Below are 26,478 nucleotides of genomic sequence, written 5' to 3' on the forward strand. Positions count from 1 at the left end.
GAGCCAGAAACGAATATGCACAGATAAGAAGGGAGGCTCAGAGACAATATGAAAATGACATAGCATCAAAAGTAAAGACTGACCCGAAGCTGTTGTACAGCCACATCAGGAGGATAACAACAGTCAAGGGCCAGGTAATCAGACTGAGGAAGGGTGATGGGGAATTCACAAGAAACGACCAAGAGGTATGTCAGGAGCTCAACACAAGATTTAAAGAGGTATTTTCAGTGGAAAGCAGTAGGACTCCAGGAAATCAGAACAGGGGGGCACACCAGCAAGTGCTGGATGAGGTACATATAACCAAGGAGGAGGTGAAGAAGCTGCTATGCGAACTTGACACCTCAAAGGCGGTGGGACCAGACATCTCTCCATGGGTCCTTAAAGAGGGAGCAGAGATATTGTGTGAGCCATTAACAAAGATCTTCAACACATCATTTGAAACTGGGAAACTCCCTGAGGTATGGAAAATGGCAAATGTAGTCCCAATTTTTAAAAAGGGAGACAGACATGAGGCACTAAACTACAGACCTGTATCACTAACGTGTATAGTATGCAAGGTCATGGAGAAGATCATCAGGAGGAGAGTGGTGGGGCACCTGGAAAGAAACAAGTGTATAATTGACAACCAGCACGGTTTCAGGGAAGGAAAATCCTGTGTCACAAACCTACTAGAGTTTTATGACAAGGTGACAGAAGTAAGACAAGAGAGAGAGGGGTGGATCGACTGCATATTTTTGGACTACAATAAGGCATTCGACACAGTTCCTCACAAGAGGTTACTGCAAAAGCTAGAGGATCAGGCACACATAACAGGAAAGGCACTGCAATGGATCAGAGAATACCTGACAGGGAGGCAACAACGTGTCATGGTACGCGACGAGGTGTCAGAGTGGGCGCCTGTGACAAGCGGGGTTCCACAGGGGTCAGTCCTAGGACCTGTGCTGTTCTTGGTATATGTGAACGACATAACGGAAGGGATAGACTCAGAAGTGTCCTTGTTTGCAGATGATGCGAAGTTAATGAGAAGAATCAAATCGGACGAGGATCAGGCAGGACTACAAAGAGACCTGGACAGGCTACAAGCCTGGTCCAGCAACTGGCTCCTTGAATTTAACCCTGCCAAATGCAAAGTCATGAAGATTGGGGAAGGGCAAAGAAGACCGCAGACACAATATAGTTTAGATGGCCAAAGACTGCAAACCTCACTCAAGGAAAAAGATCTGGGGGTGAGCATAACACCGAGCATATCTCCTGAGGCGCACATCAATCAGATAACTGCTGCAGCATACGGGCGCCTGGCAAACCTACGGATAGCGTTCCGATACCTCAGTAAGGATTCGTTTAAGACTCTGTATACCATTTACGTCAGGCCCATACTGGAGTATGCAGCACCAGTTTGGAATCCATACCTAGTTAAGCACGTCAAGAAATTAGAGAAAGTGCAAAGGTTTGCAACAAGACTAGTCCCAGAGCTACGGAGATTGTCCTACGAAGAAAGGTTGAGGGAAATCGGCCTGACGACACTGGAGGACAGGAGGGTCAGGGGAGACATGATAACAACATATAAAATACTGCGCGGAATAGACAAGGTGGACAAAGACGGGATGTTCCAGAGAAGGGACACAGACACAAGAGGTCACAATTGGAAGTTGAAGACTCAGATGAATCAAAGGGATGTTAGGAAGTATTTCTTCAGTCATAGAGTAGTCAGGCCGTGGAATAGCCTAGAAAGTGACGTAGTGGAGGCGGGAACCATACATAGTTTTAAGGCGAGGTATGATAGAGCTCATGGGGCAGGGAGAGAGAGGACCTAGTAGCAATCAGCGAAGAGGCGGGGCCAGGAGCTGTGACTCGACCCCTGCAACCACAAATAGGTGAGTACATCTATTACACTGGACAACATCATTGCACCTAATAATATATTCCTTACTGTTGTCACTGTGGCGTCAAAACACCGTTTCTCCTGTTTGGCTTTATACACATACGTCATATATAATATACTACCTTGTATTTGTCTAGCTATTTGAGGACCTTAGTGCCAGCCGCAGAGAGAGAGAGAGAGAGAGAGAGAGAGAGAGAGAGAGAGAGAGAGAGAGAGAGAGAGAGAGAGAGAGAGAGCAAATTAATCACTATACATAATGAGTTATGAAAAGAGCAAAATAACACCATCACTCACATCTTTCTTACTACAGGATTTGTCGTCGTGGCTTGACGGTGGTGGTGTTGGAGGTGTTATATACTTCAGTCTGGGTTCGGTCGCCAAGGGTGTGACGATGCCTGACAAGTACCTAAGAATTATTATTGAGACCTTCAGCAGACTGAAGTACCGTGTTATATGGAAGTACGAATCCAAGCTAGAAGGAATCTCCAACAACGTATTTATTAAGGACTGGATGCCACAACAGGATATTCTGGGTGAGTAAAGAGCTTTATTATTATTATTATTATCATTATTAATCCCCGAAGGGAGAGCTTTATGTGGCAGCCAGATTTTTTCTTCCTGCAACTTCTTGTTTATATTTCATTCGTAATACGAGACCCCATCCCACCTAATAATAGGCATTTGCAGTTACCCTATAACTAAAGTTATTGAACCGATTCCCAGCGTCCTAGACCAGCTCCTGCAACTTCCAAAATACTGCATCTAAGATTCAAATGTTCAAAAAAAAAAAGGAGAGTGAATTTCAAGAGTGTAGGCGCACAGCTGACAAATTTGTGGGAGAAATAGTGTGACTTTTATTCCTGTTTAGTCGCACTGAATGTAATTGAGCCTAGCACTTCTGAATGACTTTAGTATTTAATGGGGGAAATACTTTCTTAGTTATATTCTGTTTATATATTTTTTCTTAGCACTCAGCTCACACACTGAGGTCCGGAGTTCGAATCCCCGGTACGGCTGGAAAATATTAGGACGTGTTTCCATAAAACACCTGCTGTCCATGTTCACCCATCAGCATCAAATGGGTACCTGACTGTTAGTCGACTGGTGTGGGTCGCATCCTGGGACAAAACTGACCTAATTTGCCCGAAATAGGCTAATATAGAAACGAAGGATTTTTCTCTTATGTTACTGCAGCACTGTTTTGGGTATTAGTGTTACCTTCTTTAGAGGCTCTATAGTGTCACCCGGGGTGGCCCGCCCCCGCCCCCCTTGCGACGTCATTGCCATCAATCTTGAAGAGACTGATGGAGTGATGGATTGATGGACTCGTGTATTCAGTCCATCAGTCGATGGAATCATTCTATCAGTCTTTTCAAGAGTGATGGACTGATTACATCAACTTCAGGCTGAGGGACTGATTACCTCAAACTCCTTCACCATTCTTCTTTGTATAGGACTGATGAAGCCACTGTGTGGCAAAATGTTTCCACAATAAAGATATCCAGGTGTTGCACACGTGTCTAATTCACACAGTGTTCTCTTTCACTAACTTCCCATAGGTTTTCATTTATAATTTCAGAATGCCTTAGCCGATCAGCTTCAAACTTTCACCCCTGATCAACTATTACTAGCTGAGGGTTCATGGAACTATTTGTCAGCATAGTTGCTGATCCCCTTACATGTGTTGTATAGCTTAGCTGAGTATCATAGTACCATCGATATGTTTTATAGACGGTCCCTTACTGTGTGACATCATGTGATGCACATGTGTGTGTGAGTACCTCTGTAACTTCCTCAGTCCACGCTTAGACCTACCAGGCAGCAACACGGCAGGCTGGGCCTCCCTTACCACAGTCTGACATATAGTGTTACCATCCACAAGTGTGTTTATCTTCAACCATCATATCTCCTTTCGAACCCCCACGACAAATTGGTGCCAGCGGTGTGGGCGTAAAACTGATAATTACGCCGATGCACGGAGATAAATTCTCGCAGCTGACAATGGACATTTTGTGTTGGCAGTAAGCCGACCTACCCCAAGCAAGCTTTTACCAGCCCTCTACACTATTCACTGGTCACTCTCTGTGTATTAGTGTTTATTTTGCTATTTGCATTACCTCCGAGGGGTTGACCCGGGTTTGCAAAGTAAGCCAAGCCACTTAAGCCAGTCCGTGGTGGGGGAGTCAGCCCAAGCCCAGTCCAGCCAGCCTTACACAAACCAGCCTTGCCTGCCAAGCCAGCTTTCCACCCCTGCTGTGCTCATCGTTACAAGTTATCAAGCCAGTCTGTGTGAAGGGTTAAGCCAAGCCAGCCAGCAACTAACCCAGGTGACTAACCCAGTACTCAAGCAAGCCACGTGGGTACAGTTTTCTCCATCACTTTGTGCTTCAAGATCTAGCTGTTCTGAGTGCTTTTATCATCCCTGTGGTGTTGTGGTATTTTGTGGGTTTGTTTTTAAGCCAGCCCGGCTTAGAATATCTTCGTGCCTAGTGCGGGTGTCCCCAGTGTGGGTTACGCTGTTCATCCCATAGGCCCAGTCACCACGTGGTGTCTCGCCACCGCGCTGCCTCAACCACCCACCTCACCCACTACCACTGTTTTTGTACCCTTATTATGGGTTCTAGCACCATATTTTTATGGACCACATAGGGGGTCAAGAGCCAAGAATGTTCCTTCGTCAGTTGTGCCACCATAAAAGCCTCCTGTGTGAGTTCATCATCGATTTAAGCACAAATTCTTCGATCACGTGTGGAGAGTAGTCAGCGAACGCTGCCAACTACGAGTCTCCACCTCTACCCTTCACTACCATCTACCTCATTCTACACCACGTCACTACAGTGTTAATGAATAATATTTTTTCATAGAGACATTTGCGAGTGTTGAGACAATTTTCTTGACTGATTTCTTAGTGACATTCAGTGACTCTTGATTAGATTCAGTGTTCATTATATTCTGCTTGCAATATTAATTTTTTTCCCTCTTTCTTCAGTGTTAATTTTCGTGCTTTATTTTATGTCTGTTGTGTTGCACATTTTCTGTGCATAATATTTTGTTCCTTGTGTGTCACTTAATATTTTTTATTTAGAATTGCTTTCCCAGTTTGTTTTAATTTTGCACAAGCTTTATTGAGTCCATTTTAACTTTTTTTTTATTGCTTTTTTATTTTATTGTTGAATGTCTTTATTGCATTGAGTAAAGACAACTCACTGTGCTATTCATTCAATTTACAGCAAATTTGAGCAAATTTGATTTGAGTAAAGTACAATTTCTCTTGATTTTCAAAGTGTTGCTTATCCAGTTGAGTAATTTTTTATTTTTATGTGAGTTCTCCTTGCTTACAGTGTGACTTATTTTTTTAAATAAGTAATTTCTTCCCATTTAAGCTTACTGTGTCATATATTCTCTTTATTTTCTTGCCTTTATGTCCTTGAGTAAGTTTCCTGAGAAGATGTCCCAGTCACTTTTGAATGTTCACTAAGTGTATCATGCCAAAGTCAATATGAATCAGTCCACAGTACCAATAATCCCTTACTGACTGGAAGACAACACCTAGCCCCTGAGCAATGTGTTTGTTCTCACAGCTTGTATCTGAGATTTGTTAAAGTGCTGCAATATGTGAAGTTCAGATTAAATTCCTATAGATCCGTGAATTACTTATTAACATAGCTGAGCGGTCAGGCACTAGTAATACTGTCACTCCTGTCTGGACTCCAGCCACAATATCGTGCACGCAGGATAGTGTACAGTTACCTTGGGTTTCAGAGGAACCTCAGACAACCCTGGGTGCTGAGACTACTATCCTTGCTATGGCGACTTGTTCAAGTATTCGTTCCTTCCCAGGGGACGCTTTGAGAAGAACTTTACTTGTGATGAGTTATGTCATCTCTTGCTGATGCCACAAGCTGTTGCAGAAAGACGTTTCTGTGGCTAGTGTACTCACTTGAGTGTTGTTGTTGTCCCTTGTGTTCCAGATGGTGATCCCATCCTAGTTGACAGTAATTCATTCAATGTAAGTTGTTTCTCGAGTAACTTTCACATGTTGTTAACGTTTGTAAGTGAAGTTTCTTTATAGTTGATACCTCGTGTAACTGTGTGCGACTCAGACTGAATATCTATATTGTTGACCATGTCCAGTTATTTTCCCCTGTGCTTGCAGTGAGAGATAGTAGATTCGTTCTCCCTTGCTCATATTGTGTGTTACAGCGTTATTTTTTTCAACCGGGGAGAGTCATCCACTCCACCTAGTTTGTTCATTCCTCCAGTAAGAAAGATCCGATCCCTTGTGGTCTGGTGTGATTCGATTCCTGCTCCAGGAAGATCTTATTCTGACTGTGAAGCCACCAGCACCCATTAGTGACTTTGTAATGAGCCAAGAATTGCTGTATCGAACAGCCGAGTTGAGTACTCCTAGCAGAAGAGTTAGTAATTCCAGAGTCACTAGTGAATGTAGCTGTATCTTTTGTAGATACTCGTTCAGATCGCCCTCAGTCAAGGCATGTGTTAGCCATCGCAGAAGAGTTCGATCCACCCAAAGATGATAACCATTCTGCAAATGTAAATCTTACCCTTGCAGAGTTGGGTTTAAATGTAAACAGCCTGTAGATGTCTGAGATGAATGAGATTGTGAACTGCGTGTCTTGTTATTAGCTGATCAGTTTTTCAGAAATTTTTTGTGTTCACGTTCCCTCCGAATTCTGAGAAGTTAGAAGTAATGATCTGTGTGCACCAGATTTGCCTTTGCTGTTAATTACTTTCACCCTGTATATATTATTCTGTATATAATTATTCCTCAGAATCTGTATAGTGCATGAATACAGATCAATCGATCAATTCCATCCTTATTGTACAATTTGTTCATATAAGTCGTAATGCATTACGTTAAAACTCATTACGTTAACATCCATTATGATACCATCCATTAGTACTAAGTTATATATGTCTTTGTTATTGTATAGAATCAGCCCAGAACCACCTGCCTGTTCAGCCTATAGCATAATAGTGTATGTCAAGACGACATACGTAAAATGACCGAGCTGTCAGCATAGTTGCTGATCCCCTTACATGTGTTGTATAGTTTAGCTGAGTATCATAGTACCATCCATATGTTTTATACAGACGATCCCTTACTAGGCCTAGTGACTGTTTGTGTGACGTCACATGATGCACATGTGTGTGCGAGTACCTCTGTAACTTCCTCAGTCCACGCTTAGACCTACCAGACAGCAACACGGCAGGCTGGGCCTCCTTTACCACAGTCTGACAATATATAGTGTTACCATCCATAAGTGTGTTTATCTTCAACCATCATATCTCCTTTCAAACTCCCACAACACAATTGACAAGTGCATGTGACCTCTCCTCAATTTTATATAAGCCATGCCTTAAATTGATTTCCATGATATAACTTCATAATAATATAATCAAATTTAAACACTAAACCTGTAAGGAAACTGTGCTGCAGGGAGGAATGTGCAAAAGTAGGAAGGTGCGAAAGTTAGGAGTTAGTGCGGGGGCAGAATTGTGGGAGGAGAGGGGCTAGTGGAGGTGGGGAGCACTGCAACAGTAAAATGTCAATCAAAGTTGGTACAATAAGTTAGATTCTGTTAAAAAGTGAGTGAGAGAGAGAGAGAGAGGGGGGGGGGGTCTATGTCAAAGGTGAAACACTGAACATGGAAATTAGCGAGTGTTTGGGCAGTGTAAACAGTGGAAGTTTTGTAATAGCGGTGTTGATGACTGGAACAAGGTGCCAAGAACAGCCATCATGGCTAACAGCTTGAATTGCTTTAAAAATATATTGGGCCAGTAGGACAATGACCGTGCTCCTCTGTTATCTTCTTATGAACAAACTACCAAGTAACGTCACTGAACTCGGGCAGCTTTAAAAACAGGTTGAACAAGTACCTGAAATGATGTGGCTGGATATGAGTAGGACCTAACCGGCATGAGTCATAAGGCTTATGTTCTTAGGTAAGGGTCATATAGTTGATGGGAAAGAGGATGTATTACTATAACTATAATCATGGGAAAGCGCTAAACCGGTAGGATTATACAGCGCCTGTTGGGGGGTGGAAGGTATTCAGGCTTAATTCAGGGAACTGGAGCACAGATCCAATTCCCTAGATGGAAAGAGGATGTAATAAGGTGTTGTGCAGGGAAGTGGAGAGTGGCTCCAAAAACCTTTCAAAATCATCAAAGTAGAACTCTGCAGAGCTTGAGAGTATATCATACGAGTTACTCCAATGAAAATATGTCACTCTGAAACCATACCACGGGCGGGATTGAACCTGCGGTCAGACTTTCATGGGTTATCCTAGGTTCTCTACACATATTCTATGTATGATAATCTATGTAACTGTATTTGTATATGCCTGAATAAACTAACATACATATTTACTCACTATGGTCTGGTTACACACTGATGTGTTATTGTGTATCTTTCCTACAATGGTCATGAGATCATTCTTATTCGTTCTCATCAGCGGACCCAAGAGTTGAGTTGTTCATCACCCACGGTGGTCTACTGAGCACACAGGAATCTATATGTCATGGAAAGCCCTTGATCGCTCTCCCAGTCTTCGCAGACCAGCCCAAGAACGCCAAGATGATTGTCAATCGTGGGTTGGGTCTCGCCTTGGAGTGGGAGGAACTCACAGTGGAACTTCTAGTGGACACCATCACAGAAGTCCTCACTAATCCCAAGTGAGTACTAGTGCCTGCTCACTCTGAATTCATCTCGCTTGTTAGTTGGTTAGTTTAATATATTTTTAATGCACCCCACACCCATCCTGTGGGCATACCTCCCTTGTGCATGCTTGATTATTATTAGTATTGATATTCATGAAAAATGCTAACCCTTGAAGAGATATAGAGTGTCTCGGGGAATGGGAAGTAATCAGGCTTGATCTGAGGATAAGGAGGATGGCTACAATTCCTTGGATTACTAATGCTTCATTAGCTTCAATGGCACTTTCTTTGAAGATGCCTTGTGCCAGCAGACCTTCCATTCTGTTTCTTGTTTATAAGTTGCTGTGGAATACATTCACAAATGCAGTGCTTAGGACATTTAAATGGGAGAGTTTTCGCCTACTTAAGGCTTTCTCAATCCAATACTCGGCATGTGCCGAGTACATCCAGCGGGTTTTCTAGCAGCTGTAGCTAATTTAGCTCTCTGTTAAAGAGACAGACGTCTTGCATTCGACCTCCACCAGAGAAAATCACTTTCTGCACCTCACCTTAGCCAGCCTGGAAGAGTTGTTATTCCTAGCGAGAATTAGTGCATCATCTTGGTATAACGGACTCAGTGCTAGGACTGGTGTTTCAGAGGAAGGGATGCAAGTGTGGGCGAGGTTACATCTCTTCTACGAGCAGACCAGACCACCAAACCACCTTCTATCTCTGGCTGGTTAATACCATATCAGATATGTCCTTCTGAATGAGTGTGGTATAACACACCCAAGCAATCCAATACAGATTGGTAGGTAAGACACATAGGCAACAGTTAGGCAACTTTATTCCGAAACGTTTCGCCTACACAGTAGGCTTCTTCAGTCGAATACAGAAAGTAGGCAGGAACAGTAGAGAAGACGATGTAATCAGTCCATCACCCTTGAAGTCGTAGAATTTGAGGTTGTCAGTCCCTCAGCCTGGAGAAGTTCAGTTCCATAGTCAGGAACTATCTGACTATGGAACTGAACTTCTCCAGGCTGAGGGACTGACAACCTCAAATTCTTCGACTTCAAGGGTGATGGACTGATTACATCGTCTTCTCTACTGTTCCTGCCTACTTTCTGTATTCGACTGAAGAAGCCTACTGTGTAGGCGAAACGTTTCGGAATAAAGTTGCCTAACTGTTGCCTATGTGTCTTACCTACCAACCTGTCGGTATTGTATACCATTTTGATGTTCAATCCAATACAGAGTTGGCAGATTATATACAGTACAGTGATTCGGGTCAAATGCTGGACGGGCTGAGCTAGGAAATGTCTCCTTTCAGTTGAGGTAGGCTGTACTTGGCAGGTATTTCCGAGATCGTTGAACTGCCTATGTTCTCAGAAGTGGTTTTGTTTGTAAAGATGACATTCTAAACACCATCTGTGGCGCAGATCTGATTCCTTAAATGAGTTTGACATAGTTTAAATCGCCCCTCTAGTAAGCACATTTGCCCTGATTTGTGTTTAACGTTTCTATATGTTATCATATACCTACAAGAAAGTGTAAATACCAGTGTTTGATTCACTGTGTTGAGTGTTCTTCGTTATTCAGCTCTTAATGGTGTTGAAAGATATTCTGGCTATGTGAACCTTACATTAAGGCTATGTTCTCCGAATCCTGTCCATCCGGGAGAACAGTGTATCAGTCATGAGTCTGCTTTATTTCTAGCCGGGTAAGTTTAATATATTTATTATGCACCCCATACCCATCCTGTGGGCGGAAGTCAAAAAAATTGCAGAGCTACATAATGGGTCCAGGGGCTGGGCCACAAAGTTTTGAAAGCTGAACAAGTTACAAAAGCAATGACCCATTCACACGTCCACACCTCGACACAATGAGTTATTAATGCAAATATCAGCTTTAATTAAAGTGAGCAAAGTCAGGATATTTTTCCAGAATGGTTTGTAATATACCACTGTGGATAAAATACTTTGACATGTCTTGAATATTCTGAGTGAGCTGTCTCTGAATTCATCAGTTTTATCGTATTTCAGTACATAATAACGCAAGGTGTGACAACAAGTTTACATTTCGTTTGGTCTATAACTGGTGGTGGTGATTTAACCTCCCAAAGATACTTGTAACCCAGCCGGAGCCAGGCAGTAGTGACATCCAAGAGTCGGCTTATTTTGTTGGATGCACCGTAGACATGTGGCTCCTCCTGCGTGACATAATGATGATAGATGGATTGACTGGTGTCAGTCTCCCTCAGTCTAAAGTCAACAAAGTTCAGCTGAAGCTCTTTTCATATTATTGTTCACAAACTGCTAACTGACAAGCCAAGATTTCAATCTACAATCTCTTTGAAAGCGTATAACTTAGCCAATTCACCAGTTCTATCATGCATCTGAAGACCAATGTGATATGGAGTCTACAGCATGTGCACTCTGACTCCACTGTCCACAGACCTACCATACCTGTGTCTGGCTTCTGACACAAGCATGCCACACTTTATACTTAATGAGTTGAGAGCATTTATAGATGATAGAGAATTAGTTACAATTAGTGTGTTAACCTTCGATACATGGACGCATTTGAGTGCAAGGAATATGGCAGTCCTGTTTGAAGGGTAGAGGCCCAGTTATTAATGTGTGCTCCAATTTCTTTATGAGAGCCGTCACTCTATATGACAACAGTAGTACTACCAGCTGCACCCATGGACTGATGACCAGTACCATCAATATATCAACGTTAATAATTTGTGAGTGTGACTAAGTTATCAATACAGCTTAAGGCATCCTGTCTGGCTTCAGGGCGAACTTTCGTTATGATTTAAGAAGATTTTGGGGAAATGGAGGGATGGTAGTTTGGAATGGTGTAATATCCCATGGAGCATAGAAGTGCCTCTGTTGCCTTACTTGACAGATCATGTATCTGGTTCATGCGGACGTCAGTGCCAGTATTTTCGATCCATCTGGAGGGGTGTTCACCAGTGCTGAGGAAAGTTTGGAGGGCTTCTGTGCAAGGGTTTGAATGGGCTTACCTGAGCATACTGACTGCAAATCAGCCGGTGCAGCATCTGACCCGACCCATTATATATATTCACTGTGATTTTTGTTGTGTGTTTTTGATTGATGAAGCCCCTGCTGGACGAAGCGTCTCTAATAAATATCCTATAACCAAATATGTCTTTCTTACAAAGTTACTGGTGTCATTCACCAGCCACCCTGTTGCTGTCTGACGGCTGTTTCAGCATACCTGCATTACTGACTCACCAGACTTGCATTACTGACTTACCAGCCGGAAACAACGATTGGTAATGAACGGAAAAAATGTCTGAACGTCAAGAATGGAGTTTTTCATAAACTGATCCTCCTCCTCACATTTTACATAATAAGTCTTGAAATAGGGCTATTCGTCGATGATAAAACATAAGAAAGAAGGAACACTGCAACAGGCCTACTGGCCTATGTGAGGCAAGTCCAATTCTCCCACCAGCTTAATTAAGCCAATGCCTTGTCCTAGTAAGGTCAGACACATCACCTAAGGGAGGAGCACAACATTCGACCTAGTAGCTAGTCAGTTCCAGCTCACATCCACCCACACCCACTGCAACAGGCCTACTGGCCTATGTGAGGCAAGTCCAATTCTCCCACCAGCTTAATTAAGCCAATGCCTTGTCCTAGTAAGGTCAGACACATCACCTAAGGGAGGAGCACAACATCCGACCTAGTAGCTAGTCAGTTCCAGCTCACATCCACCCACACCCACTGCAACAGGCCTACTGGCCTATGTGAGGCAAGTCCAATTCTCCCACCAGCTTAATTAAGCCAATGCCTTGTCCTAGTAAGGTCAGACACATCACCTAAGGGAGGAGCACAACATCCGACCTAGTAGCTAGTCAGTTCCAGCTCACATCCACCCACACCCACTCATGTATTTATCCAATCTATTTTTAAAACTACACGTCTTAGCGTCTATGACGGAACTTGGGAGTTTGTTCCACTCATCCACAACTCTATTACCAATCCAGTGCTTTCCTATATCCTTCCTGAATCTGAAATTATCCAATTTAAAGCCATTGCTGCGAGTCCTGTCTATGTTAGATATTTTTAGCACGCTATTTACATACCCTTTATTAATTCCTGTTTTCCATTTTTACACCACAATCATATATCAGCAAAATTCTACGCCTTTCTAGAGAGTGCAGATTCAGGGCCCTCAGTCTATCCTCATAAGGAAGATTTCTGATATATGAGATCAACTTTGTCACCCTCCTCTGTCATCCTCATGTACGTTTTCTGTAATACGGTGACCAAAACTGAGCGGCATAATCCAAATGAGGCATAACCAAAGATATATAGAGTTGAAGAACAACCTGAGGACTTCTAATATTTATACTTCTTGCTATGAAGCCAAGGATTCTGTTAGCCTTATTGCGAACACTAATGCACTGTTGTCTTGGTTTTAGATTACTGCTAACCATAACTCCTAAATCCTTCTCGCAATCTGTAATATTAAGATCTACATTATTTAGTTAATATGTGGCATGGTTATTTTCCTGTCCAACATTTAGAACTTTGCATTTTATATTAAACTGCATCTGCCACTTCTCCGACCACTGCATCAGTCTATTCATCATGGAGTGCTCTAATGTCCTCATTAGAATGAATTGGACGGCCTATTTTGGTGTCATCAGCAAATTTGCTTATGTCGCTATTTATTCCTTTATCTATGTTGTTTATGTAGATTGTGAACAACAAGGGGCCCAACACTGACCCCTGTTGAACACCGCTTGTGACGAGCCCCATTCTAATTTCTCCCCATTTATGCAAACTCTCTGCTGCCTATTTGTCAACCATGCCCCTACCCAGGAAAAAAATTCTCCTCCTATTCCGTGGGCCTTAAGTTTAGAAATTGGGGAGTCTGCAGCAGCCATGGCAGCCGACAGTATGAGCAGGGAATAATAATAATAGAGCAAAATTAACTGTGATGCTTGTAATAGTCTTAACTGCAGCCAAATTCTTCTTTTACATTCCATGTAAATAGCCACACACATTTCTCCATTTCTTGTAATCAATTCGCCGGTCTTTCTCCAGCCGGGAAGTTGGCCAGTAGGATTGGAAAGTGGGGAGAGAGAGTGCCTACTGCTGTATTGTCCTAATCTCGGCTCTCTTCACAGAATTAGAGGCAGCTTCTCTCTCTCACTAGACACGGGCTTTGTAGTCTCCTGTAATCTGCCTTTCCCATGAGCTGTCCCTCTCTGTCTTATTACATTACTGCCCTAGTATACCGTAATAGTGTCAGTGCATATTATGTTATGAGTTCAACTTGTTGATACCCCTAGTGCATCTTGTTACCGCTTCACTATTCCTTGTTACTATTCCAGAATATCCTGCTACTGTCCTAGTACATGTTACCTCTTCTGGGCACCTTGTTACTAACTCATTTCATATTGCTACTATCCCAGTGCAGTTACCACCACAGTACACGGTGTTACTGCCCCAAGTAAACATTGTCACTACTGAAGTATACTAATTTTTCCACTCCATTAAATCTTGTTTCGACTCCATTTCATCTTACTGCTACTCCAGTTTACTTTATTATTTCCCATGGTCATCGTGATGTCTCTCTGTCTTACCTTGCCACTCACCTTGTCTGGGTGCAGGTACAAGCGTAACATGGAGGCGGCGTCGAGGGTGGACCGGGACCGTCCTCAAGAGCCTCTGGAGACGGCAGTTTTCTGGACCGAGTATGTGGCTCGTCATCGTGGAGCTCCGCGTCTCAGGTCCCCGGCAGCTGACCTCTCCTGGATGGAGTTCCTCATGCTGGATGTCGTGGCTGTCGTTCACATGGCAGTGTTGGTCGTCTTTCTAGTTCTGCGCAGGCTACTGTCGTCTTTCTACAGCCAGCTGTTCACCTGGCATTGCAAGAAGACAAAAACAAATTAAAAGAGTACTTCGTGCAGCGTCTGTGCTGCTTGTGTTACACAGTCTAACAGTAAAATGAATTATTGAAATACTTATTATTTTCATAGGGAAGTGCTCAACCTGTAAGGATTATACAGTGCCTGGGGACCAACAGCAAATCGGGCTTTGATCAAAGGATCAAGGGCCCTTGAAAGGAAACATTTGTTAAGTATATCTATAAATATGTTCAATCTTTTATGTTCTAATGATCATGAGCAAGGAGGTGATTATATAAGTTTAAAATGAAAAATTATCTATAAACCAGAGTGTGGAAAATACTGTACATATTTTCCAGAAATACAGTAGTTATATGTAAATAGATAGCCATACTGTATTTAATAAAATTATGTTATAAAAATGGGAAGAAGCCTGTGCAGAAGATACTCGCCATTTTTTGTTTGAATTGAGTAACAGACATTAGTGAATGGGAAGAATTTTTCGTGCTTTAGAGGTTAAAATTGGGCTGACACCTCTTAAATAGGAGGCAAAATTGTTGGAAGTGTATTCCTGCATAACTTGAGATATCAGGCGACTGGACAAGACAGCTCCAGGAACCTCAGATAAGTCTGTGATGTTTTAACTCTGGCCAGTGTTATTTTCATGTATAGACAGTGAGGTTTTCTGAGTATGATACACCTTAATCTCCAGTCAAATTGGTGAGTGAGTTTAAGATATTCTCCTTCTGTTATGTACATGTGTATATATATATATATATATATATATATATATATATATATATCCCTTTTTAATTTTAATATACAGTCCACAAATTTATATATTTACCAGCATTCCTGGTGATACATATTTCATTTGTAATTAATAGGTCCAGAGCAACTTGTGGATATGACAGTGGTAGGTATCGAAAAGGAACATTTTTTTGCGACCTAGGTGTCCCAAATTCCTACTTGTATAACTGATAATAATTATCTTTGTTCATTTACTGTTATGTACATAATGATACATTCAGATAAATGTAATTTTCCACATTTAATTTGCCCGATGGTCCTTCTTGAACCGGAGGTAATTAGTGAAGTCATTAATTAGTTAATTACTTAATAATTATATGTGAAATGACAGAAGGAGGTGGATGTTAAGTTCACAAATTTACTTAATGTGTAGTGGATTATAATTATTACAATATTAATTTGATAGACAATTCTGGCCAAGATGTATATCAGTGTATGTATAACTGATAAGCCAAGTGTAGCTAATTATATTGTGTATAATATTAATTTTATGCCAAATTCTGGCAAGGATTTATGTTAATTTGTATAATATTAATTTTGATAAGCAGAGTCTGGCTAAAGGTTTGTATTAATGTACATTTGAAGTTTATATTATTTTCTTACATGTAATTGCTAAGCTCAAGTAGCTAGGATTTATTCAAAGGTAAGTTGTATCAGTGTTGTAAGTTGTAATCAGTGTTATTAATTAAGTTGAATTTAATACATTGCATCATGGCTGAAAATGAGGTAATTAATGTAGAAGACAAACATATGGAATATAGAGCAAAAAAAGCATCACTGCAAGCTAGAAAAAGGCATGTAACAAAAGCATAAAATAAATGTTTGGAATTAATGAATCAAGAAACTGTGAATACTGATTTAAAATTATATTTAGATGCTTTAGGGAATAGATATGATTCATACAAATTATAACAAATATGAAGGAGATTTGTTAGTTAACTGTGTAGATGAGACTGAAGTAGATCTTATGATTAATCAGTATTATGAATTAGAGGAAAAGATTCTTTCTTGTAAAAGTCAGGCCTTGAATAAATTAAAATGTGTAAACCAGGCAGTTAATCAGTCTGCTCCAACAAATAATATGTCCTTGCCAAAACTCCCAAAATTATGTTTACCTGTATTTAATCCTGGAGAAAATTGGGAGGAATATGTTTACCTGTATTTAATCCTGGAGAAAATTGGGAGGAATTTTGGTCACTTTTTAAAGCAGCTGTGCATGACAGGAGTGACCTAGCCTGTGTAACTAAATTATTTTACCTCAAAGGACAGGTAAGAGGAGATGCTCACATACTCATACAAGCCTTTCCCAATGTAGATGACTCTTACAAGGAAGCAGTTGACTTGCTGAAAGTCACTTATGGTAATATAGAACAAAGTAGGTTGGATCTAGTGAATATCATTGTTAATTTAAAATCTCCAGATCACACTTACAAAGGTTTACAGCAGTTTAGAGTTAAACTGGAGAGCACTCTCAAAACTTTAAGTAATAATATTTATTATTATAATCAAAAAGAAGCGCTAAGCCACAAGGACTATACAGCTAAGTAATAATATAATCTGAAGGATTCAGACTGGTTATTGAGTGCCATGGTACAGAATAAATTAAGCTGTAAAACACTTGAATGACTCTCGAACAAATATCACAAGGGTTATTTTGATCTGGAGGAAATAAGACTAGGTCTACAAGAATTAATTGTTCAGTTGCAGACCAGCCAACCAACTCATTTTAAAGATGCAACACATAATAACTCTGAGGTATCTGTCAAGTTTCACAAAGAGAAAAATTATTCCAATGGTAATAATCAAAATTCATTTCCTAAAAAAAGTTGCATATCAAGTAGAAAGAATCAGAAATAATGATTCTCCACAAGGTAAAAAGAATAAGTACCCTCCTAAGAGTAGCCCAGTTAATAAGAAACCAGTCAGAGAAAAGAGAGATTGTCTTTTCTGCAAGGGTACTCATTTTTCTAAGAATTGCAATGCATACAATTCATGGAATGATAAAGTTGAAAGATTGGAGGAACCTGACAGATGTATCAGGTGTTTAGGTAATCACAATGTAAAGGGTTGTCATGCCAAATTAAACAACTGTTATCAATGTCATAAAGGAAGACACCATATAGTCATGTGTAAAGGTCTATATGATAATGTTGATAATATTGATAATGTTGACAATCCTGACACAACAGTAGCTAATGTAAAAATTGCTGCTAATGTTAACAATGATGGTTTTGCTGAAGTAGCCTTACTTGCGTTACAGGTAAAAATTGATGATAAAAGGCATAAATCAAAAAATGTAAATGCATTGTTAGACCAGGGATCCCAGCTTACTTTCATAAAACGTAAATGTCTTGATGGTATGAAAGTACAGATGGGAGATCCCACAACTTTAAAATTATCTGGTTTTTCTCTCGGATAAAAGGGCTCAATTGTATGACACTGTTTATGTAACTGTCAGGTTGGGCAATGAGAAAAAGCGTGTTAATGCAGTAACTGTAGATACTCTTCCAGAGAAAATATCTACAGTAGGGCTTAGTAAAGCTACAGAAAGACTTTCACATAATGTAAATTTAGCACCTTCTGGTGTAAGTGATGATTCTGTACGCCCAATAAATATTTTGATAGGCAGTGACTATTATGCCTCCTTTGTAAAGGGTATGGTAAAGAAATTTCATGAGAAATTTCAATTACTCAGATATGGTGAACACGAGGAAATTAAATCTTCATCAGAGTACAAAAAAAATTCTGGCCACAAAATAGAGCGAAACACCAACGTCAAAGACCTGGGAGTGATCATGTCGGAGGATCTCATCTTCAAGGACCATAACATTATATCAATCGCATCTGCTAGAAAAATGACAGGATGGATAATGAGAACCTTCAAAACTAGGGAGGCCAAGCCCATGATGACACTCTTCAGGTCACTTGTTCTATCTAGGCTGGAATATTGCTGCACACTAACAGCACCTTTCAAGGCAGGTGAAATTGCTGACCTAGAAAATGTACAGAGAACCTTCACGGCGCGCATAATGGAGATAAAACACCTCAATTACTGGGAGCGCTTGAGGTTCCTAAACCTGTATTCCCTGGAACGCAGGCAGGAGAGATACATGATTATATACACCTGGAAAATCCTAGAGGGACTAGTACCGAACTTGCACACGAAAATCACTCACTACGAAAGCAAAAGACTTGGCAGACGATGCAACATCCCCCCAATGAAAAGTAGGGGTGTCACTAGCACGTTAAGAGACCATACAATAAGTGTCAGGGGCCCGAGACTGTTAAACTGCCTCCCAGAAAACATAAGGGGGATTACCAACAGACCCCTGGCAGTCTTCAAGCTGGCACTGGACAAGCACCTAGAGTTGGTTCCTGACCAGCCGGGCTGTGGCTCGTACGTTGGTTTGCATGCAGCCAGCAGTAACAGCCTGGTTGATCAGGCTCTGATCCACCGGGAGGCCTGGTCACAGACTGGGCCGCGGGGGCGTTGACCCCTGGAACTCTCTCCAGGTAAACTCCAGGTCACCCTTTTGAAGACTGCAGGAGGCCATGTAATGTATGGTAGGATTCCTCGTAGTAATAATTCATGACTAGAGGAAACTACAAATACCATAACTGTGTTTTACTCATGAAATCGTGCCCCAGTATAATTCTTTATAATTATTAGGTTTTAACATTGTTAATGTTAAAACCTAATAATTACAGTATGCCCAATAAAAGAACTAAGAGTGTCTTGCTTGCTGAAGTTTCCAAATGTTTTGATCCACTAGGTTTAGTGTCACCCCTTACTATAAGAGGGAAATTATTAATGCAGGAAGCGTGGAAACTTAAATGTGCTTGGGATGAAATTCATTAACAGGTGGGATGAATTAATTGGTGATTATGAAAAAATTCCTACGTTGGAGTTCCCACGCCAGGTGGCCAATCCAAATGGGAAAAATGTACTCCACATTTTTTGTGATGCTTCAAAATTGGCATATGGAGCAGCTGCTTATTTCTCTTATGTCTAAGGCTAAAGTGTCTCCAATTAAATCACGTACCTTACCTCAGTTGGAATTAACAGCCATTTATGTAGGTGTCAAATTAGCTAATTATGTAAGAAATAAGTTGCACGAGATAAATATTAGCGACACTGTAATTTGGTCTGATAATGAGGTATCCTTACAATGGATTCGTAATGGAAACAGTAAAATTGTGTACGTACAAAACAGAGTCGCTGAAATTAATCAGATGCAAGAGAAGTATAATAGTTTGGGTCAGCATATGTTAACATTTAATCATATACCTGGTGAGGAGAATCCAGCTGATTTCTTCTCTCGAGGGTTATCTTATGCTAAATTTGTAAATGCTGTATCATGGTTTAAAGGACCGAGCTGGTTGGTAAATAAAGCTAATTGGCCTTTACAAAAGGCGTATATGGCTCCTGTTGAAATTACTGTGACCACTGCTCCAATAGTTTGTCCTTCCTTAGCCATTGATATAAATAGGTATTCTTCTTTACCCAAACTAATCAATGTAACTAAGTTGGTGTTTAAATTTTTAAACAAGATGAATATCTCATATAAGTTTTCACATCCTCTTGAATATTGGATAAATTGGGGCTGTATTTAGAGAACAATGTAATTAGGTGCAGAGGTAGGTTACAAAATGCTGAATTGGGTGATTATGCTAAACATCCTATCTTACTGCCCAAAACTCATCATCTAACAAATTTAATTGTTCTAAATGCTCATAAAAATGTAATGAATGGTGGGGTACAAGATATTTTAAATTGTATTAGGGAAACTTTCTGGATTCCACAAGGACGGCAAAGTGTAAAAAGGGTGGTTAAATCTTGTGTAATATGTCGCTGCGTGTATGCCAGGTCCTCCACCATTGCCAAATGAGCAATTTGAGTCGTTTAGCAATAAACTCCGCCCGGCCACAGTGTGGAAAATACTGTATATATTTTCCAGAAATACAGTAGTTATATGTGAATAGATGGCCATACTGTATTTAATAAAAATTATGTTATAAAAAAATGGGAAGCCTGTGCAGAAGATACTCGCCATTTTTTGTTTGAATTGAGTAACAGACATTAGTGAATGGGAAGAATTTTTCATGCTCTAGAGGTTAAAATTGGGCTGACACCTCTCAAATAGGAGGCGAAATTGTTGGATGTGTATTCCTGCATAACTTGAGATGTCGGGAGACTGGACAAGACAGCTCCAGGAACCTCAGATAAGTCTGTGATGTTTTAACTCTGGCCAGTGTTATTTTCATGTATAGACAGTGAGGTTATCTGAGTATGATACACCTTAATCTCCAGTCAAATTGGTGAGTGAGTTTAAGATATTCTCCTTCTGTTATGTATATGTGTATATATATAATCCTTTTTTAATTTTAATATACAGTCCACAAATTTATATATTTACCAGCATTCCTGGTGATACATATTTCATTTGTAATTAATAGGTCCAGAGCAACTTGTGGATATGACAGTGGTAGGTATCGAAGGGGGACATTTTTTTGCGACCTAGGTGTCCCAAATTCCTACTTGTCTAACTGATAAATAATAATTATCTTTGTTCATTTACTGTTATGTACATAATGATACATTCAGGTAAATGTAATTTTCCACACAGAGTAAAATTTTCGATTTTTTTTAGGGCAGTTTATGTCGTGCCGAAAAGGTAAAATTGGTCAATTAGCAAGAACTCATTTAAAATTAAGTTCTTTCCAAAATTTTCTCTTATACGTTTAAAGATATATATTTTTTTTCATTTACGTTAATGTAAAAATTAATAATTTTGAACCAAAAGGAAATTAGAAAACTTACCTAACCTTATTATAACAAGTGCTTAATCCAACTAAATATATTTTAGACAAGTTGACAATAATTTAATAATAAACAAACACAATGATATATTTTTTTTTCGTTAGGTTCAGAATGACTTTTGCGAAATTATTGCATACATAAATTTTCGCTTGCGTTATTCGGCAAGAAGGGTGTTTCTATTTCAACCAAAACAGCAAGTTTTACCTATTCGGCACGACATTATATATATGTTCAGGTTCATTTCCGTCGATTTATGGCAAAAATAAATTTATTTCTGCTTATTCAGTAGAAAACACCTTTGCCGAATAAGAGAGAAACGGAGAGCTTGGAAATCGTAGACGTAGAAGGAAGATCAATATAAGTTTTAAAACAAACGTTATTATATGACTGGTGATGTCCAAAACATACAGGATATGGAAAAGTTAATATTGACTAAAGACAAAAGAAAAACAAGTCTCGGTTAAGGTTAATCAATCAAATGACATCAAGTTTTCAGAAAAAAATGAGGCTAAGTGTACAGCCTATCCCGAAGCAGCGATCTTGAAAGTGCTGCCAACGCTACATATCCGGTATGTAAAGGAAATCTATCTGGCCCGCCATTGTCTCTAGCAATTTAATAAAACTTTGTCTCTGTAGTTTAAGAAATGTCATTTAAATTTAAATAGGTGACAATAAGGAGATTGTTTACGCCAGTCATTGCAGCAACACCTTAACTTGCAAAGATAAAGATGAAGGTAAACATGTTTATTTCGTTAAAAAACATTGAGATCAGTGGCGTATGTTGGTTACAGTCACAGGGTGTGCACTCCTATAACTACTTTTCTGGCATAAGTATTACTCAAAAATAAACATACAAACTTTAAGCTATTTCTATACATAGTACGGATTGCAAATTATATGAGTTGTCATGCATAAATAAACTGAATTTCTAATATTCTATAAATGGCAAAAAAATGAATTTTATTTTATGCATAAATTTAAAAATAAAAGCGCCAGATAATTTTACTAAATTCACTTGTTTGTCATTGCTGTTCTTTGAGATGTAAACTGTTCAATTATCTCGACATACATTAGCCTCTTTGCTTCAGTTGCATCAGTACACTTTTTTCAACAGAGTAAACTGAGGCCACTTAGTCTTTCCTGGCTGTGTGATCCACGGAAGCGAGTAATTACTCGTTTCAGGGCGGAAACTGTGCGTTCTGCTGCAGCAGTGTTGCTAGGTATGGTTAGAATTAACTCACCATGTCGAAATACTACTTCCTTGAAACCTGATGCGAGAACTTTTTTTCTACAATCAAGTCAAATAGCTCGTGCAGATTTTTTGTGTTTGTGAAAACTCAGGGCAATCGTAAAATACAAGTAAATTTTTCCAGCTAATGTAATCAAAGAGAACCAGAGAAATCCTTCAGCTTGGTTAGTAAGTGATTAGGGAATTTAATTTTGTACCTTTCATATTTCTCATGCCAAAGCAATTGGAAAAGTGAAGATTACCTGCACTCAGTCTGCATGCATAAGCAATTTACTATATCCTGATACAATCCAAAATAAGTTTTTTGCACCACCTTCCGTTAACCTAAGTTTCATATAACTTTGATCTTCATTGCTTTAAAAAGATCATGTATTACTGTAACCATATTGTATTTAAGATCAACGTTAATAAAATCTGGCTTATAAAATGCACAAGAGCGCAAGAAAATCATGAAACTGAGCGGGTATTTCAACACACAACTTGCCAAGCTAAACTGTTCCCGTCGACTACTGTAAACATTATGACAACAGCTGATATTGTTACTTCAACAGCCCCAGACTTCAACCTTTCTTAATCTTTGTATCGGCGTGTGCATTATTAGATTTGAAAACAAATTACAATTAATTATATCGTGACACTGAAAGAACAGAAATATTATGAAGAAAATCAGTTTCAGTTAATAAATTTTCTACGAATTTATACATACAACTTCTCACCGCGAAAACAAACACAGGATGTGTTGGTGGTATGTCGCTCACCCTTTGACTCTTATTTTTGCCACTCTTCCTTTATCCAACTATCCGGCAAGTGCCATATCATGATACAACTAGCTGCGGGGTGTGCTGTGCTATCTCAGAACAACTGTCACAATATTTCATAACAGGGGACAAAATAATAAGTTAGCAATTATGATCCATGATTATGTTTTTGAGTGATCTTAATATTTATGATAAATTTACCATCTTTGGAGGGTGTGAAGAGCTCACCTAGCATACCCAGAATATATGCCCATGACTCAAGTTATACTGGATGTTTTGTATGGTTATAAGCTGGTTACAGTTTCAGAAAAGCGTTGTATTGTACATTATGACGAGCGCCCAATATTATTTGTCGTTGATATCGTGGTCCACACACTATTCAAAACTGCATGAAAAAAAGGATTCATTGCACATGAGTTATATTACAATAGTATGACAGTCATGAAAAAAAAATCTTCAGTTAAAAAAAAAATAAAGCAAGGAGCTGACTTTTCAATACTTTTTTTAACACAAAGCTCAAAGTATTCTTTGTTACTACTTGACTTACATATCGTATTTGCTTAGCGATTCCAGAATACCAAAACAGTTAAATATAACACGTCTAGAGTGGCTTTTCCTCTTTTAGTTGATGAGAAAATTCCAGTCGAATTTGAACGCGAGATTATTGACGAGCGATGTGATCGATTGTTTCTGAAACAATTCACACCACTGACACATCCCAAACTTGGAGATTTTCAAAATTAAAGACCCGTGCTCAGTAGGCATTTGTATTGTTTAGATCAACATACATGTGTGAGCAGACTTTTTCCCAGATGTAAATGAACATATCAAAACAGATTTGTGATGACCGACGTCTACTCTAGAACAATATTCAGAACTGCAACAACGGAGACAAAGCCGGACTTCAATACTAAAATTACATCTCCCATTTTCAATATTTCCATTATACAGATGAATGATGTAAATCTGATATATTATGAAAGATACGCAATTTTACATCAACAAAAGTGCGTGGGCCGTAAAGCTTATTTAAATAAGTGATACGGCCCTTCAGTCGAAATAACTGCATATCCCTGACCTAGAAAGTGAAATAATAAGAGAAACATAAACATTAACTCAGTTCAACAGCAAAATATTGAAAACAATGAATGAATGAAAATATCATTCCCACTAATAGTAGGTTTGTGTAGGTTCTGTGATGAAGCGGGTCGCTGTCTGACCACTAGTCAAAACTTTGAACCCGAGGTCAACCGTGAGGCGATGAAGAGTGTGCTAGTGTTTACTAATATCATGAATGCTAGTTTGATAATAGAAAGTTCTGTTCAGCTTGATATGCCTCTGTATTCACGACTTCTGCAAATCAATAAAATTTCTCTCTGAAACAGTGTCTTGATCACCACATTTGCCATTTGTCTCCATTAAAAGCCTCTTCGTCTTGCTTATTTTTCACATTTTACAACACTCACATGTATATACAAATGAAGACTTTCAAAAATTTCTTAATCGTATTCTGTGATTTAAAAGTAATTCTCAAGGTGCACCACAGTTGGTAGTGCATCATCCACCACAACTGTCTCATCCACCAACTGTGACATTACTGTCTCATCCACTAACAACTGTGACACTACTGTCTCATCCACCACAGACTGTGACACTACCGTCTCATCCACCACAAACTGTGACACTACTGTCTCCTCCATCATCAGCTATGACACTACTGTCTTACCCACTACCAACTGTGACACTATTGTCTCATCCATCACCTACTATGACACTACTGTCTCATCTATTACCAACTGTGACACTACTGTCTCATCCATTACCAACTGTGACAGTACTGTCTCATCTACCACCAACTGTGACACTACTGTCTCCTCCTCCACCAGCTATGACACTACTGTCTCATCCACTACCAACTGTGACACTACTGTCTCATCCATCACCAACTATGACACTGCTGTCTCATCCATCATCAGCTGTGACACTACTGCCTCATCCATCACCAGCTGTAACACTACTGTCTTATCCACTACCAACTGTTACACTGTCTCATTCACTACCTACTGTGACACTACTGTCTCATCCATCACCAGCTATGACACTACTGTCTCATCCACTACCAACTGTGACACTACTGCCTCATCCATCGCCAGCTGTGATACTACTGTCTCATCCATTACTGTGACACTACTGTCTCATCCACCACCAGCTGTGACACTACTGTCTCATCCATCACCAACTGTGACACTACTGTCTCATCCATCACCAACTGTGACACTACTGTCTCATCCATCACCAACTGTGACACTACTGTCTCATCCATCACCAACTGTGACACTACTGTCTCCTCCATCACTGTGACACTACTGTCTCATCCATCACCAGCTCTGACACTACTGTCTCATCCATCACCAACTCTGACACTACTGTCTCATCCATCACCAGTTGTGACACTACTGTCTCATCCATCACCAATTGTGACACTACTGTCTCATCCATCACCAGCTCTGACACTACTGTCTCATCCACTACCAACTGTTACACTACTATCTCATCCATCACCAGCTATGACACTACTGTCTCATCCACTATCAACTGTGATACTACTGTCTCATCCATTACCAACTGTGACACCGCTGTCTCAGCCATCACCAGCTATGACACTACTGTTTCATCCACTACCAACTGTGACACTACTGTCTCATCCATCACCAGCTGTGACACTACTGTCTCATCCACTACCAACTGTGACACTACTGTCTCATCCACTACCAACTGCGACACTACTGTCTCATCCACTACCAACTGTGACGCTACTGTCTCATCCACTACCAACTGCGACACTACTGTCTCATCCACTACCAACTGTGACACTACTGGCTCATCCATCACCAACTGTGACATTACTATCTCATCCATCACCAACTGTAACACTACCGTCTCATCCATCACCAACTCCGACACTACTGTCTCATCCACTACCAACTGTGACACTACTGTCTCATCCATCACCAACTGTGACACTACTGTCTCATCCATCACCAACTGTGACACTACTGTCTCATCCATCACCAACTGTGACACTACTGTCTCATCCATCACCAACTGTGACACTACTATCTCATCCACTACCAACTGTAACACTACTGTCTCATCCACTACCAACTGTGACACTACTGTCTCATCCATCACTACATAGCTTTCATGACACATCTATTCTCAGAGATTAGTTTACAACGTTAATTACATAGCACCAATAGTTCAACTTTTCTTAACAAACAGTTCGTTTTATGACTGTAGACGGTCATAAATCGAACTGTTTAAACAAATTTAATCAGTGAAATTCTCACAATTTTTTCTTTGGGCTTGTTTCCTTACACCTGCTGTCCCTGCTCACCTAGC

The 26,478-nt window shown here is 40.0% G+C and overlaps 1 protein-coding gene and 1 long non-coding RNA gene across 5 annotated transcripts in view; one reads left to right on the forward strand and one right to left on the reverse strand.

Moving 5' to 3' along the window:
• LOC138854067 (uncharacterized) overlaps window positions 1–14,449 on the reverse strand; it is a 343,922-nt gene extending 329,473 nt beyond the window's left edge. Inside the window, exon 1 of the long non-coding RNA XR_011393264.1 lies at window positions 14,187–14,449. This is a non-coding gene — a long non-coding RNA (uncharacterized lncRNA). The remainder of the gene's footprint in view (window positions 1–14,186) is intronic.
• The window catches only part of LOC128687643 (UDP-glycosyltransferase UGT5), a 108,632-nt gene extending 90,756 nt beyond the window's left edge, over window positions 1–17,876 (forward strand). For all 4 annotated transcript variants that reach the window (XM_070094848.1, XM_070094846.1, XM_070094849.1 and 1 more), the window contains 3 exons: window positions 2,193–2,415; window positions 8,362–8,581; window positions 14,202–17,876. In XM_070094848.1, the coding sequence (XP_069950949.1) occupies window positions 2,193–2,415; window positions 8,362–8,581; window positions 14,202–14,484 (726 nt within the window). In that variant the 3' untranslated portion in view covers window positions 14,485–17,876. The remainder of the gene's footprint in view (window positions 1–2,192; window positions 2,416–8,361; window positions 8,582–14,201) is intronic.
• Window positions 17,877–26,478: the final 8,602 nt, after the last annotated feature.

This window comes from Cherax quadricarinatus, chromosome 48, assembly GCF_038502225.1.
Source record: "Cherax quadricarinatus isolate ZL_2023a chromosome 48, ASM3850222v1, whole genome shotgun sequence".
In the NCBI taxonomy this organism is placed as follows: Eukaryota; Metazoa; Arthropoda; class Malacostraca; order Decapoda; family Parastacidae; genus Cherax; species Cherax quadricarinatus.